Here is a 21,287-nt window from a genome sequence, read left to right on the forward strand (position 1 = left end):
GGAGACCCTTAATGATGACTCAACTTCTGATAAGGTATCTTTTTCATGTTGTCTTAAAAACCTACTGCAATCTGGCTTTTACCTGAAAGACAGGACTGACAGCAACAACATTACCTACATGCAAAAGATTTTGGTCTTCTTATCTTATTATTTTACAGTTTGGGCTGAAAATCTGATTTCTTACTCTGACCTACGAGACACTGCATAATTTGGTCCCTGCCTTCCTCTCTGACCCAGTAAATAGCCTAGTATTCTCCACTTGCCCACTAAACTTTAGACACATTGACCTTATTATTGATGTTAAAACATTTCAAGCTCATACCCATTTTGGGGGGTTTGCCTTCTCTGTTATTTTTACTTAGAATGCAGAACTCTAATACTTCATTATTCATGTCTCAGCTCATACATGTGTGACTTAGAGAAACTTTCTTTGACAATCCTACTTGAGGCAGCTTTCAGTCTCAGCATGTAACTCTATCACATTTGGTTATTTTGTCTTATTCAGAGAACTTACCAGTATCCAAAATAGTTTTTTACATGTTTGTAATTTGTTCCTCTAACTAAAATAATAGCTCCTTAGAGAGGGACTCCATCTGATACCACACCAATCTATTATCTCCATTTCTATCCCACCTCATTAACCTGCAAGCATCAGTTTTAACCCTTGTCTATCTGGCTATGTCACTTGCTTAAACCGTCACTATAATGTTTCTTCTGAGCTCCAACTCACTTTATATCAGCTTGAACACTCACTCACTAACCCACTGTAACATTAATAAACATGTCAAGCCTAATTTCAACCTAATCTTTTACCTTTCCTATGTCTTCCCAAAACTAACATACAAAGTGAAGAACATGTAGAATCTTGATTCTGAAGAACAATAGTCTTTTGAACTAACTCATTTCAATTAAGGTCACAGGCAGCAGGCACATATTGTGTTGCTTCTCTACATTCCTCCCTTCCTTTGGGGCCTACATGCCTTCCTTCTGGATATTTGCTTCACTTCCCATTTTATCCTTGGGCTCCAAATGGGAGCGACCTTCTTTGTACATGACTCTCTTTTTGGTCTGTGATTGGTTGAGGGGTAGGTACCTACCCCAAGATGGACCAATCAAAGTATCTTACTGCCAGGCCACAGTGATTGGTTTTGGGATTCTTGGTTCTTCAACAAGATTTTTATTTATTTAAGACAGAGTTCTGCTCTTGTCACCCAGGCTGGAGTGCAATAGTGTGATCTTGGCTCACTGCAACCTCTGCCTCCCAGGTTCAAATGATTCTCCTTCCTCAGACTCCTGAGTAGCTGGGATTGCAGGTGCCCACCACCATGCCCGGCTAATTTTTGTATTTTTAGTAGAGACGGGGTTTCGCCACGTGGACCAGGCTGGTCTTGAACTCCTGACCTCACATGATCCACCTGCCTTGGCCTCCCAAAGTGCTGGGATTACAGGCGTGAGCCACGCCCGGCCCAATATTTATTTTAATTGGAACTGGGAAAGATGACTTCTTTCTTTTTTGGTCATAAAGATGAATGCCTGTGAGTTTAGAACTGTAGGCAGCTAGTCCTCTGGCTTATAGAAAACTTACTGTAAGACAATGAAGCTGCCATCCCCTTTGCCCTCCTCCCCACAACACAGAAGGAAGTGGAGACGAGAGTTGAAGAGCCCTGAGGGTACTGGTTCCCTGGCATTGATCATCTTGAAGACCATCCACATCTCTTTAGTAATTGATTACATTTCCACTTTTTGATACTCACATATTCCAGTACTATTTTAGGCACTTTTAAAATGCCAATTTTTTTGTTAATTCAATATTTGTTTATTTTTTTTGAATTTTGAATTATTTATCTTGTAATGGACCCATAGAGCTATATATTGACTTAAAACTTTGAAGTGAATAGAGATGCACATATTTTTAGAAAGCATTTTTATATTCCTGTTATACTCAAGAAGAAGAAAATAGCAGCCAACAAAGCAAGACTTGTGTTAGAAAAATACATTCTACTCTGGTTCAGAGTCTTTCTGAAGAACTGGAATTTAAAAAGTATGTTGAAATTGAAACTGATCATCTCTAGCTTTACATGATGAAGCAAAAGATGTGAAGATAAGCAAGAAATATTTTCTTTGAAACTAAAATTAAATTGTCAATAAAATGTCACATTTCTATCTCTTAAAAAAAAGTGTTGTCCCAAAAGGTCAAGTTCTCGAAAAAAGCAGATGGGATTTTTGAAAATAAAATAGCCAGAAGGAAATAGCTGAACTGGCATAGATTCTAAAAAAGGTAGACACTTCTGCTCAAAAATATTCTTACAACATGTTTGTTTTATAAGACTGAATTTTATATATGTTCAAATGATATTTTAATTCAAAATGTTTATGATTGATTATTTTTACACATAATAAGATGTTTATTTTAAATGGTGCTTTATTTTTATTTTTGTTTTCTAATTTATATTAGAATGATAGTGTATATTTAATAGTCATATTTTATAAATTTAAATTTTAGTTCACATTACAATTTTGTAATTTTTATATTGCAAATGGATTAAATATTTAGTTTTGTTGATTCTTTTATTTTATGAAATATGAATACTCTGCAAGTTAATTTTATGATCCATTAACCTTCCCCCTCTTTGCTTTGAGATAGTTTTGTCATTTGTACCTATAGATCCTTGCCTAATACAGTTACTATGCTCCATCTCTGAGATAGACAAACACATAGTAAGAGAATACAATTATAGGATGGGCACAGTGGCTCACACTTGTAATCCCAGCACCCTGGGAGGCCAAGGCATGCAGATCACTTGAGGTCAGGAGTTCGAGACCAGTCTGGGCAACATAATGAAACCCTACCTCCACCAAAAAGTACAAAAATTAGCCGGGTGTGGTGGCATGAGCCTGTAGTCCCCAGCTACCTGGGAGGCTGAGGCAGGAGAATTGCTTGAACCTGGAAGGTGGAGGTTGCATTAAGCTGAGATCAAGCCGCTCCACTCCAGCCTGGGTGACAGAGTGAGACTCCATCTCAAAAAAAAAAAAAAAAAAAAAAAAAGAAAGAAAAAAGAAAAATCTATCTGTCTATCTATCTATTGATCGATCGTTCTATCTATCTATTGTCAGTTAGGATTGCAATAAAAAGTGTTTTTAAAATATTGAGTTAACTAGAAAAATAAGCTCAGAACTTGTGCTCTGCTTTAAGCATTTCTACTGATGGGAGTTTTGCTGTATAAACTCCCATTGAACTGAGCTATCCAGCCTGAGAAATATTTCTGTAGCAGAGTTCATTCAGGTTTTGTTTGAAACCTATTAGTGCCTGCCTGTCAAAATTTCTACTTGACACAATAACTAACTTTCAGTATTAATATGTCAAATCTATGGGACCCAAACAGGGAGAATATGACAAGATTCAAGAAGAGATTTTTGAAATCAGATACAAAATGTTTAGTGTAAATGTTTCAAGTTTGCAACAGGATATTTAGAATTGCGAATAATTTATCTTATCCACTGTGAAAGGCATTTATATATCAAGATAAACTGTCAAGGACTCAGGTTGGATGCTTAGATTATTTTCCCCCGTCAATAGATGCAAGAGACAAACCTTATCCTTCAACTGAAATGTGTTACATGTGTAGGTAATTCCTGCACGTCTGTCTTGTTAGAGGTAAGAGAAAAGCCCTGGTTTTGGAGGAATTTGTGATGACCTTCGTTTTTTAAGTAAGCAGCCCCAACGTAATCATAATTCGAACATGGGATATTTATTACTAAAACAAAGTGACTTGAGGATGGGAGAGTTGGCCAAATTGTCTAGGGATCTGGCTGTTCTCCTAAGCCTTGAAATATTTAATCCCTTTCGTAATGTCAGGATGTTCCAGAACTCTTAAGGAGCTCTGTTCTCTCATTTCAGCGTCAGAAAAATGATATATTTGTATGTGTGTCTTATGACTACACAATTCCTCAAGAAGTAAATATAAGGCAAATCCTTCTGCTTCTCTGTATAGCACTGCTTTCAGGCCCCATTATTTAGAGCAGTGGTTCTCAACCAGGGGTGACTTTGCCCCTAGGGCAGCAGTCCCCAACCTTTTTGGCACCAGGGACTGGTTTTGTGGAAGACAGTTTTTCCACGGACTGGGGTGCGATGGGGGGAATGGTTTTGGCATGATTCAAGCACATTACATTTATTGTGTACTTTATTTCTATTATTATTACATTATAATGAAATCATTATATAATGAAATCATTATACTACTCACCATAATGTTGAATCAGTGGGAGCCCTGAGCTTGTTTTCCTACAACTAGATGGTCCCATCTGAGGGTGATGAGAGGCAGTGATTGTAGATCATCAGGGATTTGATTCCCGTAAGAACCACGCAACCTAGGTCCCACGCATGCTCAGTTCACAATAGGAGTCACACTTCTGTGAGACTCTAAGGCCGCTAATGGGACAGGAGGCGGAGCTCAGGCAGTAATGCCCGTGATTGTGAGCAGCTGTAAACACAGATTAAGCTTTGCTGGCTTGCCCCACACTCACCTCCTGCTGTGTGGCCTGGTCCCCAGGGGCCCTGGGGCTGAGGACCCCTGTCCTAGGGGACATTTGGAATGTCTATAGACATTATTTTTTAAATTGTAAATCCAGAGTTGATGGGATCTTACTAGCAGCTAGTGGGTAGAAGCTAGGGATGTTACAAACATCCCGAGTGCACATGAATCGCCCTACATAGCAGATAATTAGCTGGTATAACTTGTCAATAGCACCTAGGGTGAGAAACCCTGATTTAGAGGGACCCTCCGGCCCTCCTCCTCTAGCTCATCCCATGGGTTAAGGACTCTGTTAGCCAAGGAGTTATGCTTACATGGAGCCTCATCCCTTTTCTAGAATGATGTTTTCAAAGTGTGGTCTCAGACCAGCATCATTATCATCACCTGTGATCTTGGTAGAGCGAGAGATTTTGGGTCCCATCTGAGACTTAACTGAATCAGAAAATCTGGGGATGAGGCCAAAAATCTGTGTTGTAACAGGTCCTCCAGGTGATTCTGATGAATGCTAATGTTTGAAACCCACCGTTCTCAGGAGTCCAAGAGATCTGTATTTGAACCTAACAGATATGTTTGTCAAGAGAGGAGGAGAGAAATTTTCTTTGACAGATTGATAACTTGATTTATAACATCTAAATATGTAGACAAATGGCATTTGGGCCTCCATTTATACTCTTGCTCTAGGTGCTGGATTAGATCATTGCTAAAATTTCCTTCTCCGTGTATGAATCAATAGATGCACACCACATTTTCTTTACACAATAGAACAGTATTCAGTATTCTTAAAAAAGAAGGAAATTCTGCCATTTGAGACAATATGGATAAACCTGGAGGACATGTTAAGTGAAATACGCCAAGCATAGAAAGACAAATAAGGCATGATCTCATTTATATGTGGAATAAAGTCACATCGTAACTTTGAAAAAACTTGGAAAAAAGTCAACTCGTAAATGCAGAGAGTAGAATGTGAGTTGCCAAAAACCAGGGGATGGGGAAAATGGGGAGATGGTCAAAGGGTATAAAGATGCAGTAATGTGGAATGAATAAGTTCTGGAGATCTAACGTACAACATGGTGACTATACTTAACAATACTAAATTGTATACTTGAAATTTGCTAAGATTCTTGGCCTTAGTGTTCTTACCACACACACACACACACACACACACACACACACACACACACACACACAAATAACTAGGTGGTGATGGATATGCTACTTAGCTTGATTATGGTAACCATTTCACAAGGTATACATATATCAAACATTACATTACACCCCTTAAATGTGTACAATTTTTATTTGTCAAGTATGCCTCAATAAAGCTGGGTGAAAAAGAAAGGAAAATTGAAGTTATGCAGATGCTTAGATTCTGTACGATGGCAGAAATACAACCAAGCAAATTCACTGACTTTTTAAAATGGGTATAGGATGACCCACTGACTTTCTAGTGCTGAAAGTTTATGTTCGTGCATGAGAAACATGCCAGTGTTCAAGAATTTCATGAAAACCTAATTTTCATAATGACATTCTCCTATCCTTGATGATTAATTTCTTAAATTTTCTACTTGTAACTGAGAAATTCCAGCTTAATTGCCTTTCTTCTTGGAAGCTAATGAATGAAATGCAAAAACATCCTGTGGATGTCTGTGGAGCCCTTCCTCAGGGGAGCTAGGGGGCCTTTGAGTTCTTTGCAATGATTTTCCCATCCAGCATCAGTGCACGCTGTCTCCCAATTGCACTCCCCATGCAAGTATCTTGTTGCCCTCTGAATACCTGATTTAAGAATGACCTGATTAAGTAACAAAATCGAAAGTTTATCTTCCTTTGGCTTTACCTGGATTTGGGAGGTCCATAGGTAGTTCTATTGCAGAAGGGAATTCTCAGGATGCAGGTTACCACAAACACAGTATATGTGGCCTCTGACTTTTATACTTTCCTTCTCACTTTGCCTCTACATTCAGAACTTCTGGAACTGATGGAAAGTCAGATTCATTTTGGCCAAGAAAAATAAAAATTCTTATTTTTGTAAGATGTTTTTTAATATCTTCAATAATCTAACAGTCAATTGAAGTTTCTAAATAAATTTATATCTTATGCCACTCTTCTTCACTGTGGCTAGGAGGTATGACATTTGTTTTAAAAATCAAGTGTTTATAATTCATTCATTATGAAATACTGTTGTGGTTTTCATCTTTGGCTCTTATTCTGTCATCAAGTGTTCCCTTTAGAGAGTTCTTCCTTGCCTTTTTAAAAGTATGAGTTTGGGGAAGTTTTTGTTCATTTTCTATTATGTGATTACAATAGTTTAAAAATAATAATCAGGTGAGGCAGGGTGCTGTGGTTCATGCCTGTAATCCTAGCAGTTAGGGATGCTGAGGGGTGCAGACCACTTGAGGTCAGGAGTTTAAGACTACCCTGGACAACATGGTGAAATCTCATCTCTACTAAAGATATAAAAATTAGCTGGGTGTGATTGCATGTGCCTGTGGTCCCAGCTACTTGGGAGGCTGAGGCTGGAGAATCACTTGAACCCTGAGGCAGAGGTTGCAATGAGCCGAGATCATACCACTGTACTCCAGCCTGGGCAACAGAGCAAGTCTCAAAAAAACAAAACAAAACAAAACACCAAAAAACCTAGAAATATAGAAATATTACATTTCTTACAACTTTTATACTGCCTAAACAGATGCTAAATGGCCACTGATTCTCTTTATGTGTTGTTATTTTATTTTATGATATTGCTATATTGCAGAATTACAATGGACAAGGAAAGAGGAGGAAAAAAACCCCAGCTACATAAATTTTATTTTACCTTTGATCCCTGCCTAAAGTTGTTCTTATGTTTTACCTGTTGGAACTTTTATATCATACACATTATGAAGTTCAAACACAGGTCAGCAGGGAGAATAACTAAAACAACTCTAACAATTTGTAACAGTCGAAATTCTCCTCTTGAAATGTTGACATAATTTAATGCTTCTTTTTGAAAGAGAATGAGTGCTAAATAATGATAATGCCTGTTCAAAGATCATTGTACTTTGAATACTTATCCAGTATTTGCCTTGTATCAGAGAACCATCTGTGACCGAACTGATACAGGAACAGGAGAAAGAGCTGCGGTGGCTGACATTACACTCCAACTGGGAGAGCCTCAATGGGACCACTTTACATGAACTTCTTGTAAATGGGTAAGAACGCATTCATAAGAACTGTGTAGAGTCAGATTACAGAACAAGAATTTTCATCAGGCCTTTCTTCCATTTTTTAACTTAAGATAATCCTAATTTGTCTTTTTCAGTAAAGAGTTTCCATAGATTTGCTATTGCCTTTACATTTCAACATTGGTTGCTTGTATTTCTTCTTTCCAGACATAGATTTTTTTTCTCTTTTATTCATCATTACAGAAACTATCATGGTGAGAAGAGAGGAACTTGGGTTCTAATCTTGGATTTCTTCTAATATCTTATTCAAAATAAAACCTCATGTCTGCATTTCCTACAGATGCTACATAGAACTAGTTAACAAAGGGAATTGAAGCAATGATAACTAAGAAAACCTGGAATGTCTAAGAGAGGAATAGACACAAAATAAAATTATAATCAAGTTGCCTTGAAAGTGCACATAAGTTTCCCCTAAAAAATCATTGCATCTTAAACAGGGCTACTTCACTTGTCTATGGGTGGGGTGTAGGAGGAAGACAAATTGAGGAAATTTACACTTACTAAGTTCTTATTGCATTATAGGCACACAGCTAGGTAGTCTTATATACACTGACTCATTTAAACCTCAAATAGATTTGTGAACCATGGATGATTATCCAATATTTTACAGCTTTAATATTTTATTTAGTTTAGAATATTTAAATAACTTGCTCAAATCTCACAGCCCACAGATGCTAAGTGATAGTGTCTGAACTCTAAATAAGTTTATCTGACTCCGAAGCTCATAAATGTTACTACCTCTTAAGAATTTTAAAGAGGAAAACTAAAAATGGACCATTTCCTCTTAAAATGTCTTGACATTTTCCTCACAGATCAAACTGCAGCCAGATTTCTGCATATTTGTCAACTGAAATATTTCCTCTGAAACAATGACCTAAACCTTTTAACAAAGTGATTTGTTTCCCCAAACTTGGAATTCCAGAAAAAACCTTTCAGGTCAGGTAAATGAATAAATAAATAACTCATTCTAGATTGGGAGTTAGTAAACTTGGTTCTAGTCCTGGTTTACTAACTAGAAGTATTATCTTATATAACTGCAATTTCCAGTAAGAAGTTGGATGAATAGTCTTTGATGACTTTCCTGTTCCTAAGAGCTATGTGTTTTCAATCTAACAAATAACAACTAATTATTAAGTATCTCTTTAATACCAAATTCAGCATTAGGCTTTGAGCGGTTGTAGAAGTGAATGAGGGTAAACAAAGGCCCTTATCTCAGGGAATGTACACTATATGGAGTGAAGACAAAGATTATAAATTAGTAAAAATAATTTTGGACTTTGGTAAGTGCTGCAAATAAATTTAGGATAATGCAATAGAGAGTAAGGAAGAGAGGATTTTAGGCTGTGGGAGGGTAGAAAGCAAATGAGCTTTTCCTGTATTACATATTGTATGCAAATAATTACACGTACCCCTATGTAAATTTAGCAAGAAATGAAAATACAGTAAATCTTCAGAAAGGAATGTGGAAATTATATATTTAGGGTTGGGTTTTGTTTTAAATCTGAGATATCTAGAATTCTAAGTACATCATAGTATTTTTGAAAGTCCCAATATGGGTTTTTATTGTCCTTTTTCATTTACATTGAGGTTGTAATGTAAATGTTTCATGGTTGGAAGACAACTTAGTGATTAAAATTTCTACCTCAAACTGAATTATCTTGTGCCATCACATTGAAAGATCCTTTAACAGGGACCATGTTCTTGCATTCAAAGTTGAACTTAGATTTTATAAAATTCTTTTCCTGAACCCACAATTCTTGTAAATTGCACCTACTAGTTTTGATCATGTCATCTAAAGTTATATGAAATAAATTTAAGCTACTTTTCCTCTTGTCAACTTCTCATATAGAGGAAATTTAACCTTGAGAATCTTCGTAAGACTCTTTTCCAGTCTAAATATTCCGTTCCTTTATCTATTCTTTAGTTTCTGAAGTCATATTTTACTCGTCTTGGACTATTTCTCAACTGGTTTTGAGCACACGCCACTTTGTATAAGCATAAAAAGCTGACATGCTGCCTCCTCACCATTGATTCTAAAAAGTACCCCCATCTCCTCTTGAGAATTGTAGTTTGAATTGATATTGTGGTGGTACCACCAGCCAAAATGATGTGGGAAATTTTGTTAAAATAATTTCTTTTCCCACAAATGTGAAATTACATTATGATATTAAATAAACTAAAAAAATGAAGTATATATATTCCATATACTCCTGCCCACAACATGATTAATATCTGACCACACTCCTGCCTTGAGAATTCCTGCACTGAGAGGAATTGTTGCTCAGAGAATGTGATCTCCGATGTTAACAGCTGGAGCTGTCTTGTTTTTCACTGGTAAAGTGTTTGAATTGAACAGTAAATACGTAACTTAATGTTATACCGTTTTATGTTTCCAAATCCAGGCAGTCTTGTCAGAGCAGAAGTAAAATTTCTCTTCTATGTACTAAACAAGGTGAGAGAATTAGAGATGTGGCAATGGGATATGAACTTAACTGGATTGGCTCAGGGGAAGAGTGATCCCTTGTAAGTGACAGCAAAGAGCTAAGCATTTAGCAAGGTTTGGCATCAACTCACAAACTGTGTCTTCTGCTCCTTGGTAGACTGTGGGCGCCGCCCTGCTGCCCGAATGAACAAAAGGATCCTTGGGGGTCGGACAAGTCGCCCTGGAAGGTGGCCATGGCAGTGTTCTCTGCAGAGTGAACCCAGTGGACATATCTGTGGCTGTGTCCTCATTGCGAAGAAGTGGGTTCTGACAGTTGCTCACTGCTTCGAGGGGTAAGCTGCACCGTTCCTTTTTTCCTTTGCCTGGATTTGATCACTTTGTCACTCAGGAATTCTCAGTGGCGTATGTAACTCCATGAAGCCACATCGAGGAGAAAGCCACAGCTAATCTACTTTCCAGGTCTTTATCTTCCTAAAGTTTTCTATCCTTGGTGTTGCAATCTAATATACTGGCTGCTCATTTGTTGGAAATGGCTGCATATTGCTTCCGATTTTTGTCCTAAGGAGGGAGAGAGAGAAAGAAGTTTAGAAGATTGACTCCATGCTACTCTTAGTCTCTTTTCTAGACCTCTTAAATATATCACACATATTATAACTTAAACAGAAGTGATTTATTTGGATACTACAATGAGGCTTGGATGCAGAGAAACTGTTGAGTGGTTTGGGAAGCAGACTTAAAGGTATAATGTGTGTAATATGTGTGCTATTCAGAGAGTGTGTGTGTTTTTGTGTGTATGTAAAGAGAGAGGTTATGTTATGCCATTTTATGGTTCCAAATCTAGGCAGCCTTGTCGTAGCAGAAGTGAGATTTCTCTTCTGTGTGCTGAATGAGGTGAGACAATTAGAGGGGTAGCAATGGGATGTGAACTTAATTGAACTGGATTGGCTCAGGGGAAGAGTGATCACTTTTTTGGTTTGGAGCCCATCCAAACCAAACCAAAACACGAAACAAAGCAATGACAACAAACAAAGGTTTATTTTGACATCATTGGCTCATGTGAATCTGGAGGCTTGGTGAGTCCAAAACCTGATGGGGTAGGTGGCAGGCAGGAAGATTAGGCAAGAGTTGCAGTTCAATTTGCTGGCAGTATTCCTTCTTGCTGGAGAGGTCAGTCTTTGTTCTATTAAGATTGTCATCTGAATGGGTAAGATTCATCTACATCATGGAGTGTCATCTGCTTTACTCAAAGTCCGCTGATTTACATATTAATCTCATCCCCCCCCCCAAAAAAAACACCTTCACAGAAACATATAGAATAATAGTTGGCTAAATATTTGGGCAGTGTGGCCCAGCCAGACTGATACATAAAATTAACCACCACAATATGCCTAAAGAGAGCAAAATAACAAAACTAAGGGAAAACCTACCCCAAACTGATGAGCATCACTGCAGAATCTCTTCCAGCTATCTGTTGCTATGTAATTTAGTAGCAAAACAAAACAAAACAAACAAACAAAACCAAACATAAACAAAACAGTAACTACAAACAAAAACTCAGACATTTATTGTGCTCACTGAAGATTCAGACGAAGTGTAGTTGGCATAATTTGTCTCTGCTCTGTGATTTCTGGGGCCTCGGCTGGAAGATTCCAAGGCTAGGAAGAGGCTGGCACCATCTGAAGTCTGACAGTAGATGCTGCCTGTTGGCTGGGGCCTCAGTTCCTCTCCGTATGAGACTCACTTCATGGTGGCTGGCATCCTCCAAATCAAGATTCCCAAAAAGAAAGCCAGGAGGAAGCTGTATTACCTTTTTTGACTCAGCATCCAAAGGCACAAAATATTGCTTCTCCCATGTGGTTGCCCAGAGCCATTAGTCGCAGGCTCCACGTGATTCAAAGGGAAGAAACACAGACCTCCCACATCAAAAGACTTGAGGATAGGTTTTGAAAACCACCATACCAGCCATTTTATTGAATTTATTTTTAATAATTTTACTTTATTTAAATGAAGTAATATTAAATAATAGCAAAAAAATTTGAGACAAAAAATAATCCGCAGATCTATTACTTAATTAAATGGATACTTTTCATTTGATCTGATTAGTTTCTAGGAAAAAAATGCAATTTCATTTTTTGCCTATTTGTTATTATTTTGTCTTAGCTTTGCCATTTATTGTGTAACCACTGACAGAATTCAGTAACTTCTCTGGGCCACAGTTCTCTGTTATGTGAAATTAAGGGAATAATAATGCCTACCTCACCGAGTTGGTGCAGGCAGGAAGTAAAACAGTCGGTGTAGAGCTTTAAGAACTATGCCTGGCATCAACCAGTAATACACCAAAAGGTAAAGTTTTCTTTTAAAAAAACTATTGCTAAAATCATGCATTCTGCATTTTCCCTTAGCATTATGGCATGAATATTTTTGCATTTTGCTAACACTATTCTCCCACACTCATTAACCTTAACTCCTGATCATCCTTAAGGTAACCCCCGTTAGTGCATTATGAATATTCTCCCACAACCATAAACACATGTATTTTTCACAAGGCATCACTGTTTACTTTTGTAATTTGGAAGAACACTCTATACTTTCATTTATAAGTTGCTTTTCTCATGTAGCAATATATCATGGACATCTCTCCAGGTCAATTGATGTAGCTCTAACTCATTTTTTTAAGTCAAATAATATTCTATAGATTTACTATAACTTTTAAAATTATTCCCCAGTTGATTCCCAAACTAAACATTTGGTTTAGTTCCAGTTTGCTGCCATTTTAACAATACTGCAATAAATGTTCTTAAAGAAAGCTACTCACCTATTGGTACTCTTGTTTCTAGAGGATACAGTTCCAGCACATACCTGTAGTTTCATAAGGAGGTTACAGAGATAGATACATGTTTTGTTCTCTAAGGGGCTAATCTGGTGAGGAGACAGACATTTAAACAAGTAATTAGAATACAGTGTGATAGTGATTATAAAATGGAAATTTGTATATCCAGTTATTTGCTATTTTGGGGGAAATAAAACATTTAAAAAAATCAAACTAGCACCTTCTTTTGAGAGCTTTTAATGTGTAAGATCCAGAATTATTGGAAGAGTCTGCCTAGTATGTCAAAAAACACACTGAAATGTTATTGCTTTAGAAGGGGCCAGATGTTTCCAGATGTCTTTTCCAGACCTAATTTGTAACTCCATGGTAAGAAGAAGGTTGTACTAGCAAGAGTACATTCATCATGAGATGATTACCTAAATGAATCCAACAGTGTTTTTCAGGGAACAGTGCTCTTTATGTGCTGGTTAATCTAGGTTCATACCCCACTTTTGTTATTTCCACACGTGTTATCCAAGTTTCCTCTTTCACTGGCAGATCTGTAAAGTTCAGGAGAAATCTTGCAGTAGAGAAGAAATATGTGTTTATAATTAAGGGCATGTACATAATATTAAAGGCCTTGATGAAGTTTCACAGAACATTAAATGTAACAGAACTGTCAAGAGAGGCCTAGTCTATACGTAAGTTAGAAAATGCCCCACTTCAAACAAGCCTTTGCTTGAATGTGTGCTAATAACCCTGATTCTGTTTTATAACATCTCCAGGGGGAGCTGCAAACTTTTGGGAACTTCTAATTTACGCCATACTCCCTTTTGGAGCCATCAGTTACAGCAGTTAATGGGATATACTTAATATCCTGATCCCATAATTTGGCAAGGGCTAGAGTGACCCATTGGTAGGTCTCCTCAGCCTGTCTCTTTTAATTATATTTATGGGAATAAAAGACAAGTTTGTTTTGCTCTACTATGAAGAGGTAGATAAAAATCCCAAATGAAAATTTAAAAACATGAGATGGTTGACCAGATCAAGCCCCATATGTCCTAGTGATAATTTTCTTTCAAAAGTTCTAAGGAAGAAAGACTTTGACTTTCATGGGATAATTTAGCAAGCAATTTTCCTGTTTTCTTCCACTTCTAAAAGACTTAAGAATGAACTTCCTAGGCTGGCACACAGCTAGTAATGGTCAGAAACATCTGATTCCTCTCCAGGACACCCACGTGAAAAACTGTCCTCCCACTACATGACCACAACTCATACTCCTGCCACGTCACCCATGTCTTGATTCCCTCTGCACGAGCTCTTCAAACCAACAAGATTTTTGGTTGGTGGCTGCACTTTGTCCCCTGGTGTCTCAGTCCAAAGAGTCTCCTTCTCGCCTCCTTTCTTTTTCTTTTTCTTTTCTTTTTTTTCTTTTTTGAGATGGAGTCTTGCTCTGTCGCCCAGGCTGGAGGGCAGTGGCACGATCTTAGCTCACTGCAAGCTCTGCCTCCCGGATTCACGCCATTCTCCTGCCTCAGCCTCCCGAGTAAGTGGGACTACAGGTGCCCGCCACCATGCCCAGCTAATTTTTTGTATTTTTAGTAGAGATGGGGTTTCACCGTGTTAGCCAGGATGGTTTTGATCTCCTGACCTTGTGATCCACCTGCCTCGGCCTCCCAAAGTGCTGGGATTACAGGCATGAGCCACTGTGTCCAGCCTTTGCCTCCTTTCTTTCCCTCAGCTTACCTGGTTCCCTGGGCTCATCACTTCAGTCTTTTCACCAGGACCTTTCTTTTTCTTTTCTTTTCTTTCTCTCTTGTTTTTTTTTTTTTTTTTTTGATGGAGTTTCACTCTTACTGCCCAGGTTGGAGTGAAATGGCACAATGTCGGCTCACTGAAACCTCTGCCTCCCAGGTTCAAGCCATTCTCCTGCCTCAGCCTCCCAAGTAGCTGGGATTACAGGTGCCTGCCACCATGCTCAGCTAATTTTGTATTTTTAGTAGAGACAGGATTTCACCATGTTGGTCAGGCTAGTCTTGAACTCCTGACTTCAAGTGATCTACCCACCTCGGCCTCCCAAAGTGCTGGGATTATAGGCGTGAACCACCGCGCCCAGCCCACATTTTCTGATCCTATGTCTATGCTCTTCAGAACTGAGGGAGAGTATTACTGAAGAATGCAGATTCCTGCCATGCCTGACTTTCAACATCAGTTGGACCCTTAATATTACTCAATAATCTTCCACCTATTTCTAAACAGCTCCCTCTCCTATACCCCACAGAACAAAATCCTTGTTTTCACTTGCCCGCCTGCCCTGATCTGGCAGTCTTTTAATACACTGAGAAAAGGAAGTGAGAAGTTTGGTCTGACTTTTTATTACTGAGCTCATGCTGTGTCCTTCTGCTTACTTCTTTATCTTCTAGGAGTGTATGAACTGTGCCAGTCATTCACAATTTGTTTTTCTATTCCATCTACTCTTAAGAATTTGGTCCATTCCCGTCAGTAGTAATGTCCACTAAAAGAAAAATTTTCCATTTTAGATCTATACCTCCCATGGGGTGCTGTTTCTCAGCATCACTAGGGAGTGAGCAAGTGTGACCTTAAAAATCCCTAGGTGACTCTGACCTTACCTCATACTCCCCACTGCCCTGCCCTCTATGGAAATGTTTTCTGTTACCCTCCCTCTCTGCTGGAAAATGTCTGGGTCTAGGATATAGCTAGCAGTTGGCCTAACATGCAATCCCATTGTTTTGGTGGCTTTCAGAAATTTGAAACTCTCTTGTTTTAAATTGTTGTAGTTACTTGCCTGTGTCTTTCGGTCTTGTCACTCCCTAGTCATGTTTGTTGCATCTGCACCTGAACACCTAACCCATGTTGCGGAATATCATACACCTGTCTGCTAACTGAGGTCACATAAAATATGTGATCATGATTTCCAAATTAACATGTAACACAATCAGATGCTTTCAATATGCTTCCACAGTAAAGTCACTCTTCTACTCTGATTGTGAATAGACAACTATTTGACAGCTTATTCTCTGTCCCCAAATCTTTGTCATCCTTTACTGATCTCACCTTATACTTCATGAATAAAATAGATGCCATCAAGTCTTTCACCTTGTCTTACCCCCAATTCCAACAAATCACTAGCCTCTTTGGCCACATTCACTGCTTTCCCTTGAGTATGGTGGATGACATGTCTTTGCTCCTATTTTAAAACAAGCATATCCCCTTTCATCTTTTCAAAGACTTTACTCTTAAAGTCATCATTTCTATTTTGCATCATTAATTTATCTTTTTTTTGCTGGATCACTCCCTTCAGCAACCATGCCATGCCTTAATATCACAAACTCCATTCCTTTGAATTCATATCCCTCTTCATCTGTTGCTCCATTCTGGCCACTATTCACAGAAAATCTCCTAAAAGAGTTTCCTGCAGTCACTGTCTACACCGCTCCATGTCCCACATTCTCTTCAACACACTCTCGTTGGGTTCTTATCAAGATCATTACAGAAGTGACACTTGTTAAAATCTCTAATAACTTCCATCTTGCCAAATCCAATGATGTATTTTCAGTTTTCAACCCACTGGAACTCTCTCCAGTATTTTATCACTACATCCTTCTCGAAATACTTTCACTTTTCTTCTAAAATAACAGAAAACTCCTTGTTTTGTTCATATGTCAGTGACCAACTCTTTTTCTCTTTATTCAGCTCCTCCTTTTTTAGGCTACTGAATGCTTTAGTTCCCCAGTACCAAATTCTTGGCTTTCTTGTATGTCTAGAGTCACTCATCTCATCACATGGTTTATATACTAGTTCTGATTTGAACAAATACTTTTCATATTTGAAAAATATGAATAGAAAGTATGTGAATAGCAATATGAATATCATACTTGAATATCAAATATATGAAATATTTGTTCATAACTTTTAAATTTATATCTCCAGCCCAGCCCAGATTTCCACCCAATCACCACTACCCACCAACTTCACATGAATACGTTTAACTGTGAAGATGTTCATTTGAACATGTAATAAACATCCTACTTTACATGACCCAAACAAATCTATTTATTTCTCACTTCTCCCACTGAACAAATAATTGTTGCTTCACAAACTTCCCCTATCTCAGTAAAAGGCATCATCCATCAGTTTGCTAATATGCCAAACCTAGGAGTCATCCTTAATTCTTCTCACATTTACTTCATCAGTAAATTCTGTAGAATCTTATTCCAAAAAAGTGGAAGCCAACCACCTCTCCCATCTTAAAGCTATAACCCTACTCCAAGCCACCATCATCTCACTTCTGGACTATTTATTTCCTAGGACTGCCAGAACAAAGTATCACAAGCTGAGTGATTTGAGCCATACAGTTCTGGAGGCTAGAAGTTCAGAATCAAGGTACTGGCAGGGTTTCTTCCTTCTGAGTGCTGTGAGAGAGAATGCCTGTTGCCTAGATCCTGGTGGTTTCCTGGCAATTTTTGGTATTCCTTGGTCTGTAGAAGCAGGACCCTACTGTCTGCCTTCCTCTTCAGATAGTTTTCTTCAGGTTATATATATAACCTGCTGGTGTTATATATATATGTGGATTAGTCATATTGGATTCAAGCCCATCCTAATGAGGCTACCTCCATAAAGTCCCTATTTCCTAATAAAGTTATATTATAATATACTAGGAGTTACAACTTCTTTGACATATAGATTTTAGAGGGACACAACCAATCCATAATGATTACTGAAACAGTTTCCTATCTGACTTTTTTTGACTACTCTCTTGTTCCCTTATTACCTATTATTCACACAGTGAGATAGTGAACTTTCTAAAATATAAATCACACCATGTCACTCCCCTGCTTAAAACTTTACATTGACTTCCCTTTATAACAAGAATAAAATCTTCTCATTGGAGCCTATTAAGATCTAGTCCCACCACTTTGACTGCATCTCCTTCTAGTCTCCTATCACTCATTGGACTCCAACCTTTCTAGCTTTCATTCAGCTCCTGAAATCTTCCAAGCTCATTCCTGCTTCAGGACCTTTGTACTTGCTGTTTCTGCAGTTTGGAATACTTTCATAGAGTCTTAAAACTACTTTCTTTCCATTATTCAAGTCTCAATTTGAGTGTCACTTTCTCAAAGACCTTCCCTAACCAACCTAGCCAAAGCAATTGCCCTGTCAAATCTTCTGCTACATTACCATATTTTTTTTTTACTTCTAAGTGCCTTAGATCATCTTATTTGTTCTTGTACCTTTTTTTTTTTTTTTTTTTTTTACTATCTAGTTTAGTGGAACAAAAACTCTATGAAGACATGAACTCCATCTGCCTTCCTCATTCTTGAATTTTTATTTCTTTCAGCATGGCATACAGCAGCCACTCAACAAATATTTGTTAGTGGACAAGTCAGCCTCTTCTTGGTGTTGCTTGTAATCATATCGGTAGTCATTTCAGTATGTGGGGTTGTAATTTGTCTGAAACTAGAAATGTTAACTCATCTGCAGAGGGTCAGTGATCTCTTACCAGCTCCTCCCATGCCTTGGACCACACATCAATTCACCATTTCCAATGTATTAAGCAACTGTATGTTTTCATCACATAGATTAATCATCTGGGTATTGTCTGAAGATTATTCTCCTTGAATATAGAAATTGGAGGTAAAGGGCCAAGTGTGGTGGCTCACGCCTGTAATCCCAGTACTTTGGGAGGCTGAGGCGGGTGGATCACCTGAGGTCAGGAGTTCAAGACCAGCCTAGCCAACGTGATGAAACCCCATCTCTACTGAAAATAGAAAAAATTAGCCGGGTGTGGTGGTGGGTGCCTGTAATCCCAGCTACTCTGGAGGCTGAGGCAGGAGAATCACTTGAACCCAGGAGGTGGAAGTGGTTGCAGTGAGCCGAGATCGTGCCATTGCACTCCACCCTGGGCAACAAGAGCAAAACTCTGTCTCAAAACAACAACAAAAAAAGAAATTGGAGGTAAAGTAAGCTTCAAATGGTTCTGCTTTGTCTTACTTTTCTACAAACATTTAAATTATCTGTTAAAGACAACAATTTTCCTCTTTTCTTGTTCTATTTTGCACATCATTTTGCCAAGAAGCCATTTTTATTTTTCCCACTTTTTTTCTTTTTAGACAAAGTCCTGCTCATTCAATAAGTAAGACTTTTGGACAGTTACTTTGGTTTCATGCCATTCTTTTATGGTAGACTTCAAAGCTCTGAGATTTTTTATTTTTGAGATGGAGTCTTGCTCTGTTGCCCAGGCTGGAGTGCAATGGCGTGGTCTCGGCTCACTGCAACCTCCGTCTCCCAGGTTCAAGTGATTCTCCTGCCTCAGCCTCCCAAGTAGCTGGGACTACAGGCACGTGCCACCACACCCGGCTAATTTTTGCATTTTTAGTAGGGACAGGGTTTCACTCTGTTGGCCAGTCTGGTCTTGAACTCCTGACCTCATGATCCGACCACCTTAGCCTCCCAAAAGTGCTGGGATTATAGGTGTAAGCCACTGCTCTTGCCTACTCTGAGATCTTTATGTAGTCACATTTACTGTTCAGCTGATTCTTCATTTTCTTACATTCTGCAATTATTTGTGATAGTAGTATCAGAATTTGGCACTTAAACTCTTCCAACTTTATTGAGCCATGACTGCTTTAAGAATCTCTAGACATATTATCATAGCTTTCCCCGCCTAAAACATTCTGAAACCCGATTCTTGAAGGTCTAGAATATGTATGTGACTAGGCCCTTCTCTTGCATTTTTTGGAACCTGGCATAATAGAATTGTTCATTTCCTGTAATTTTATCACTGATGGCTAGCTTTCTATCATATTTGAGGGATACATTCAGGAAAGAGCACACATCTTCCTTCTATCTGTCACCTTATCACTCACAAGAGTCTCCATCCATCCTATATGCTCCTGTGCCCAGTACCTTAATCCTTTTTGATGCCTGTGGACCCTTGTCTTTGTTTCAGAGAAGTTTAGTCTTAAGGATATGGTGTATAAGGTTCAAAGGATCAGCAATTTAGTCTATTACCATCACTTGCTGTCTCTGTGACTTCATGTGAGTTGCTCATCTCCTCTGAGTCATTGATTTCTCTCCTCTAAAATGGAACAATGAATCCCTATTTACATCTCACAGTTGGTGTGAGGATCATTTGGAATAAAGTGTGTAGAAACACTTGGAAAACTATTGAGATTATATCCTATTGAGACACCCAGGCTGCCAATCTAGTTTGCTTGTTGTATCCATTTTTAAATTTTTAGGCAGCATTTAAAACCACAGATACTTTGCATAAAATCCAGAACTTTGGCTTTCCTTGGACAATTGGAAGGTCAGGTTCCACTGAGCATTCCAACATGACAACAGTTTTCTGGAGCTGAGAGGCGGATGGCCCTCAGAATGGGTAGGGCTTGTGATGTGACAGTCTGTACTTACTGAATTTCCCCCAGCCACTTCATACATCTACTTTGAAGTCTATATTCTAAAGTCTATTCACCAGATTTATAGTTGAAATCTACCAAAGGTACAAAGAGGAGCTGGTACCATATCTGCTGAAACTATTCCAAAAAATTGAAAAAGAGGTACTCCTCCCTAACTCATTTTATGAGGCCAGCATCATCTTGATATGAAAACCTGGCAGAGGTACAACTAAAGAAGAAAACTTCAGGCCAATATCCCTGATAAATATGGATGCATAAATCCTCAATAAAATACTGACAAACTGAATCCAGCAGCACATTAAAAAGCTTTTCTACCACTATCAAGTAGGCTTTATCCCCAGGATGCAATGCTGGTTCAATATAAAAAGAACTAGGCAAAAGCCACATGATTATCTCAATAGACACAAAAAAGGCCTTTAATAAAATTCAACATCCCTTCATATTAAAAACTCTCAATAAGCTAAGTATTGAAGGAACATCCCTCAAATAATAAGAGCCACTTATGACAAACTCGCGGCCAATATCATGCTGAATCGGCAAAAACTGGAAGCATTCCCCTTGGAAACCAGCACAAGACAAGGATGCCCTTTCTTTCCACTCCTATTCAACACAGTATTGGAAGTTTTGGCCAGGGCAATCAGCCAAGAGAAAGAAAGAAATGATAGTCAGATAGGAAGAGAGGAAATCAAATTATCTTTGTTTGCAGATGACATTATCCTATATCTAGAAAACCCCATTGTCTCAACCCAAAAGCTTCTTAAACTGATAAGCAACTTCAGCAAAGCCTCAGGATACAAAATTAGTGTGCAAAAATTGCTAGCATTTTTATACACCAACAACAGG

General features: G+C 38.3%; 1 protein-coding gene across 4 annotated transcripts in view; it reads left to right on the forward strand.

The window, feature by feature from the left end:
* Window positions 1–21,287, forward strand: part of CORIN (corin, serine peptidase) — a 271,199-nt gene that overhangs the window by 234,363 nt on the left and 15,549 nt on the right. For all 4 annotated transcript variants that reach the window (XM_025386551.1, XM_025386553.1, XM_025386552.1 and 1 more), the window contains 3 exons: window positions 7,604–7,720; window positions 10,156–10,205; window positions 10,354–10,528. In XM_025386551.1, the coding sequence (XP_025242336.1) occupies window positions 7,604–7,720; window positions 10,156–10,205; window positions 10,354–10,528 (342 nt within the window). The remainder of the gene's footprint in view (window positions 1–7,603; window positions 7,721–10,155; window positions 10,206–10,353; window positions 10,529–21,287) is intronic.

This window comes from Theropithecus gelada, chromosome 5 (assembly GCF_003255815.1).
Source record: "Theropithecus gelada isolate Dixy chromosome 5, Tgel_1.0, whole genome shotgun sequence".
NCBI lineage: Eukaryota > Metazoa > Chordata > Mammalia > Primates > Cercopithecidae > Theropithecus > Theropithecus gelada.